Here is a 7,025-nt window from a genome sequence, read left to right as displayed (position 1 = left end):
AGCGCGCCCTCCTGGGGAAAAGATGGGAACATGAGCAAGAGAGGTGTTTGTTAGGTGTGCTCTTGAAAGGGCTGCAAGTAGCTTGTAATGTCCCGCAGGAATTCAGTTACAGTAAAAGTGTTTATTGTTCTGTATTTATAAGTGTTCACGTGTATTTAAGATAGTTTTGGATGAGCAAGGAGGAGGCTCTTTTAACAGTTACTCTTTGCCTGAGGCCTGCAAACAGGGTATTGCCCATCACAATGTTTTCAAACTTATACGGTGCCAAAGTGTAAGGTCTGCTGCTGTTACACCGCAGATGGGGAAATTGCTTAGGGCTTTTAAGCAGCTTGCTACTTCCCTCGTCTCGTTTGTGTGTATATGTTTGAAGGGGCCTTTGCGCTGGGGAACAGGAACCCCAAGCAATAAAAGCATGTTGCAATCAAACTATTACAATTTATCTGCCTACTTGCATTATTCAGTACACTGCAAATCCAAGTGGGTAAAAAGTTGTGATAATGAAAGTGATCCACACCGTCGCTGCTGGTACCTGCTGCCTCCAAAGATGCCTCTGTTACTTGTAGCCGTAGTTTCCGTTCTACCTTTGTTTATCATCTGCTGAGTATGTGTGATCCAAACTATACTTGCATATATTTGTTTGCCCTGAAGTCTCATAAAGTTCATTTTCTTAATTTGCAGCTTTGTGCCTGAATCTCCTTCCTCGGAAAACAATGTCATTTCAACGAGAAGACAACCTCCAAATAGCCACCCATCTTCACTGTCCTCTCAAACGGAACCTGCCTCCCTGGCTGATCACCATGACTTCTCAAAAGACCAAAGGAGCGCGAGTTTGGACCGTTCCAGCACTGACATGGACTCTACTGATGGGACTGATTTCCCTCCTCCAGGAGACACCTACCCTGATGAAAAGACGACTGATTTCTCTTTCATTGATGTAAGTTACCACCACAGGAAACAGAAATTCTTCTATGTTAGCTATATAGTTACCTGCGTTAATCACTGCAAAGCAGGATCTTCTGGAAACTTTGCACTTGATCTTCCTCTGCCTTTTCTTTATCACATTGAATTTTCCAAGCAGACTTCCTGCCTGGGAAGTGTAAGATCAAAGCTACGAAGTTCTTCTAGTTCCTGTAATACTTAAGTTCTGACAGATTCCAAAAAGCTATTGGCCTCGGATAACATCTGCCAGTGGCTTAATAAAGTTGCTGCTTTTCTTTCTGCTCCTTGGTGAGCTGTAACATAAGAGGTAAATGGCTCTATGGACACCAGAAATGTAATTAACACAAATAGCTAGCAACTGCTAGCTATTTATATATGCTCATAGCATGTGCTATGAGCCATGCAGATTTAAGGCTGTAAAGACATATACTAATATTTTTCTTATTTACAATTGGTCTCTTTCTGTAGTAGCATTTTAAGTGATTTTTTTTTCATGCTTAAGGATCGTGCAGCTAGTATAAGAATGGTAATTTCTGGCCATACACAGTTAGATGAGATTTAGTGTTCTTTGAAAGCACTAACACAACTGTAGTTTTTCAGTGTAGCATTTAGGAAGTACTGCTTTTTCTTTAGTAGGAGTTGGTGCACCTTTTTTTTTTTTTTTTAATTGTATGGTATCTAATGGCAGATATATTGGCAAGTGGCTCTTAAATGGATCATGCAGCTGCTAGGAAGGTCTTGGATACGCTGCTTTGCCTGCTGAAGTGCCGTAATTCCTTCTGAATTGAGGAGTAGACTGTTCCGTAAAATGTGCGAAGGATGCGGGCAGGTTTGTGCTGGAGACAGTTTGGTCTGGTGCAGCAGAATTGACTGTTAAACCCCAGCTGCGTCCTGCGTAGGCTGCTCGAAAGGGCCTCCAGCCAGCTCTGTTCTCCACTGGCGCTGCCGCCTATGGGGAACTGCAGAAACCTGTGCTTTGCCAAAGTAGGTGCTGCTCTCATCTTCCAGCCCGCTCTGGCTCTGAAACAGAGGCAATGTTTGGTGGTCCGCTGCTCTGAGATCCCTACCTGCAGGTGCCTTGGCCTTGGTGTCAGTTAATAATCCTTTGGCGGGGTATCCCAAGTGCACTTTTTGCTCTGTAAAGGAAGCGTTAGTAGCCCAGAACAGCATGGATGGCATTTTGTCTCTGTCCATGAGTGGTTCTGCAGGTAGGGATATGGTCCTGTATTGTGCTGTTCCCTGGACAGCTAGAGATGTCTCTTTAAAACATTAATAGCTTCAAGTACAGCTGGCAATATGCTGTTTTAATGACTAGTTTATTCCTGACCTAAAATCTCTTGAAAAGAAATAAAAACACATCTTCTGAAGAAGAAGAGGAGGCTCAGTGATGTTTGCTGATTACAGGCAAGTCTCTTAAGAACAAATGGCTTTAAATAAATACATTACAGCTCCTTCTTTTGCTCTGTAAACGTTATTGTCTTACCGTCCTGCACAGGGATGGATGTGTTTGAAATGACTGATGACAGAAATTTTCTGAATGCCACGACACTTAACTTGCAGCCTTCTTGTTGCTGGTGAGCGGCTTGAAATTCCGGTGGATGGCAACCCGTCAGAACAATGAAATTACAGCCCTTACTACAAGAGAATTTTGTGTAGTTGCTCTTTTTAGATCCCAGTCTTCATATTGGCTTTCAGCTGTTAATAGCTAGCAAGGCCTGTATTCTTAAAACACTCTAGGAACCAAAATTCTATTTATTGCAGGATTATTTTTTTAAATTAATTTAGTGAAGATAATTCATGCAGATCAGACATCCACAGCCAAGAGAGATCAGAGAACCAGCATTGCACCCACAATGTAGCATATCCTTACCATAAATTCTCTTTAATACAGTTTTAAGTAACTACAAGAATAATAATCAGGCAAATATATAGTTTAATTAAACTGAATGGGTTAATGCATTAAAGTAGGTTGGGAAATCATTATGGAGGAGATAAATTTTATTTTCAGGCTGGTTGAAAATTAAAGGCTTTGTTTCTTTTTATAGCAAACCACTATTCTGGACTCCAGTGCCCTGAAAACTCGTGTGCAGCTCAGCAAAAAGAGACGCCGTCGGGCTCCTATTTCCCACTCTCTTAGAAGAAGCAGAGGGCTGGAGTTTGAGAACAGATTTTCTTTGACGGAAGAACCAGATAGTACCTGGATGTTTAAAGATTCCACAGGTATCCCTCACTATCTGAAATAATTAGCCATAATCAACAAGGTTATCAGGGCAGGAGTTTCTGAATGGTGTAAGATACCTGAAGTTGCATCAAGGTTTAACAGCAACTTCCTTTTCCCACCTCTGGGTCATCCTCAAATTTTCTCCTCCATTCCTTGGAGCCTTTGGAGTGAGGGAAGCCCAGGGCAAAGGAGAGCTTTGGTCCGATTTCCTTTAGCTTCTGGCTGCTGACTTAAGAGAATTCTGTCCCCTGAGAAAACACTGAGTTTAGAAGCTGATACAGTTGGATGCATTCTCTAGCACATTCGTTATATCTAAGCCTGTGTTGTTGATAAGAACAACTGTAATTGTTCATATTCTATTGGTGCTCATAAATATTCTCTCTTTCTAGCGTCTTTAAGTACTACAGGACTAAAGAGGCCTAGTTAAGGATAACTAACTCCTTCAAATCTGTTCTATTAAAATAAATGTCCCCCTCCTGGCCTGTCCTATTCCTTAGGATGCAATAAGGAAATGCATCAGGCATTGAAGGAGTGGAGGAATTACAGGTGTGGCAGCCTGCTCTTTAGAGAGGCTGTGGTGTTTTTGTAACTGAGGGCACCTATTAAAAAAGTCAGTTTTGTCACCTGTCGTTTCTGCTTTCCTTTAAAGCCTATGAATATACGGAGGAATGTGTGATCAAACTGATCTCTTCTGTAGCGTCCTAATCAGTGGAAAGACTGTGTGGTGGTTGCTTTGGTGCAGGTCTAACAGACCTAAAATATTCTGGAGACTTACCTTGATAAGAAATGCTATACTGGAAGCTGGAGTGTAATTATCAGCTAAGGACCCAGTGCATGTAAAGGCAACCATACTATTGCATCTTTCCCTGTAGTATGCAGACTTCTGCTACTCAGCCTCTTTCTATCAAAACCCTGCTTTGAGCAGGGGGTGGACCAGGTAACTTTCAGTTGTCTCTTCCAATCTGAATTAAGTTGATCACAGAAGGTGAGATGTTTGGAAGCAGCAACGTTCATAAAATTAGGAGTACCTTCTGCTCCCTCATCTCTGTCAGCAAGAAATCTTTCTGTTGCTGAGTACTTAGTATGTTTTTTGCTTTGATCTCTGTTGAAGCATTGAACTCAGCCCTGTGGTGTGTTAATATTACTGTTAATACATTTTTGAATGGAAGGTGAGATCTAGAACAAGGTATAGATGAAAAGCCTGCTGACTAGTGTTTTTTTTTTCCGTCTGTTTTTTTTTTAACAATTAACTAGAAGAGAAGAAAACTATGCAACAAGAAGATTCTGATGAGGAAGACAAAATACAGCATACTGTGAGATCGTCTTCTGTACACGCTCAGAGACTTCCCGTATTTCCTGGAATGGACCACTCTGTTCTCAAGGTGAACATAGGCAGAACACGCCAGATAGGCCAGTTCAGTAGCTGCAGATGCTCTCCAGGAATAGAGCTAGGAAATTTTGCTGAAGGTGGCAATGTTGTTTGGGGACGGTGGGTGTGATGTGTAGAGGAAAAACCTTGCAGTTACCTTTCTCACTTCTAACAGTTGGCCAGAAATATTAAGTGATTTGGAAAAAAATTAGCTTTGCAGTAGCAAACATGCTTTCAAAACGGCATAGGTTTACAAGGAGTCCCTTCACTGATTTCAGGCATGGATTTTTTTGTTTTTGTTTTTATAAATCTGAGTTATTTATTTTGCATTCCAAAAAAAGTCTGAATGCTGCCTTTAAAAGGAGCTCTTCATTTTTGTTTTTTAGGCCCAACTGCGGAAAAGACAAGAGTCCGAGAGTCCTGGTGAAATAGGTTCTGCTCAGCTGTTCAAATCCCCTAAGCCGCAACTGCAGCTTGGATCTCCTGGTAGCAGACTGCTGCCCTCCAGTGTAGAGAAGGAGGATAGGTGAGAGATTTCCACCAGTGCCAGATGCGAATACTCATTTTGGTGGAAAAAATAAACTGCAAGTAGGCTTCCCAAGGCTGAAGGGGATATGTGTATTTCTGTTTGTTTGTTTCTGTAATGAGTTTTCACGATTAAAGAATAAAGAGGGTTTTTTTAATATATATATATCTTAGGTCAGAAGAAAGGTCTCCTCAGTGGCTGAAGGAGCTGAAATCAAAGAAGAGACAGAGCCATTATGAGAATCAGGTTTGAAAAGGTACCTTCTGACAGAAAGAGGGGCTTTGCTAAGTGAAAGTATGCAGTGATAAAAACACACGTGGAAGGTGTTTCCTTAATGTGTCAGTATAACAATTCTGTAAGCATAAACATTAAAGCAGTGCTTCCATCAAGCAAGAATGAGTCTGTCACTGAGTAACTGAGGCTTGCACACATTTTGTAAGCCTTGGGGTATGTTGTTTCATCAGTATTCTGGGCAGCTCTTGAGCATTTAGCTCATTAAATAGGACAAGACCAAGATGATGCTACAACAGTAGTACAGTAAATACTGCAATTGTGGGGGCTTTCCTGTTACAGACGCTGAGAAGGGTCTGACTGCTTCCGTGACCATGTCATACCAGTACTTCAGTTGCTTCTGTTTTTCTTTCCAGATAGTGATTCTAACTAGAAGAAGATAAAGAAGTTTAACAGAAGCCTTAACTCATCTGAACCTAAAATTCACATGTCATGTTGCTGCTGTTTGCTTCCTGCCTCAACTGCTATGTGCATGGTGCCTTCCTGTTTTGTGGAGAAAGCTGCTTAATATTCATAGTCAAATACAAAGCTGTATTTTTTCAGATATGGGAGGATAGTCACTTTAGACCTGCCTGGAAGAGGAACTGGTGGTTCATAGTTAGCACTTGTGAAAGCCTTGAAAGGTTGTAATATTCAGTCTAGGAGTGCTGTGCACCAGGAAAGTCCCCTCACTGTTGAACAAAGACTACATTTCTACGTAGGTGTGTTCAGCAACTCAGAAGTATGACTTTTGGTAGACATGTCACGTGTAAGGCTGGGCTTTGTGTTTGTTTATGAAAATAACAATTTTAAAATCAAATTTATCTTTTTTTGTGAAAAAATAGTAAGCTCCTATTTAGAATGAAGTCTGTCGAAGGTGAGAGTGAAAGAACAAATTATGTTTACTGCCATATTGAAAATGGAAACTTGATTATTTTTTGTAAAATGTATTTTTGATTGGCTTATATTTACATGTGATCTGCTGACCTAGCAGATGAATATAATTTTTAGATTAACAAAATGTTAACTTTTGTCACTCATGAAATGGTATATTCTGTGTTTTGTCAGCATGTGGAATAATTGCTTCATTGGAATGTCCTTCCTAAAAAGGATCAAGCAATAATGTCAACCAGTTCTCTTTAAAAAAAAAAAAAAAAAAAAATGTAAATACTGTTTTTATAACAAAAAAGGAAGAGGGAGGATGTTGTACTCATATCAGGGTTCCAATTAATTCTTGAATGTCACTTTAATAGCAGTTTGGATAGTCCCACTTCATATTTTTATTCATTAATCTGTAAATAGCAGGTTTAAGTTTTTATTTTTATGCTGATTTTGTGGGATAACTTAAATGTGATCTTCAGTTTCTCAGATGATTTACTTCTCTTCTTTTGGTAAGACCGATGTTGTTGTAGCGGTATAGATATCTCATGCATAACACGGGTGTTACAAATATCACTAATATCTCAAATATGTTAATATCTTTGAATATAGATTCTGAAATATCAACCATTTAAGACATACTTTATTCTTTCCCCAAATAAGTGCTCTTTTCAGTAAACCTTTAAAAATGTAGCCCGGGGAGGGAGGCTATTCTGTCGTGTCAGCGTTCCTCACGACTCCACTAAGAAAGCAGCAACGTGGGCAGTCGAAGGAGACCGGAGCGCGCTCCTCCCGGGTGCCCTCGCGTGGCGCGGGGCTGG

At 40.5% G+C, this 7,025-nt stretch overlaps 1 protein-coding gene across 1 annotated transcript; it reads left to right on the top strand.

Moving 5' to 3' along the window:
- Positions 1 to 678: 678 nt before the first annotated feature.
- Positions 679 to 6,338, top strand: LOC104615629 (uncharacterized protein KIAA1671 homolog; the record flags this gene model as incomplete). The annotated part of the gene is made up of 6 exons (XM_010288873.1): positions 679 to 934; positions 2,985 to 3,159; positions 4,415 to 4,542; positions 4,916 to 5,055; positions 5,229 to 5,311; positions 5,703 to 6,338. Coding segments are annotated over 5 exons (778 nt in total), but the record flags the coding sequence as incomplete, so codon positions are not given.
- Positions 6,339 to 7,025: the final 687 nt, after the last annotated feature.

Source organism: Phaethon lepturus, unplaced genomic scaffold (genome assembly GCF_000687285.1).
Source record: "Phaethon lepturus isolate BGI_N335 unplaced genomic scaffold, ASM68728v1 Scaffold54616, whole genome shotgun sequence".
Lineage (NCBI taxonomy): Eukaryota > Metazoa > Chordata > Aves > Phaethontiformes > Phaethontidae > Phaethon > Phaethon lepturus.
This window is presented reverse-complemented; position numbering and strand designations above follow the sequence as displayed.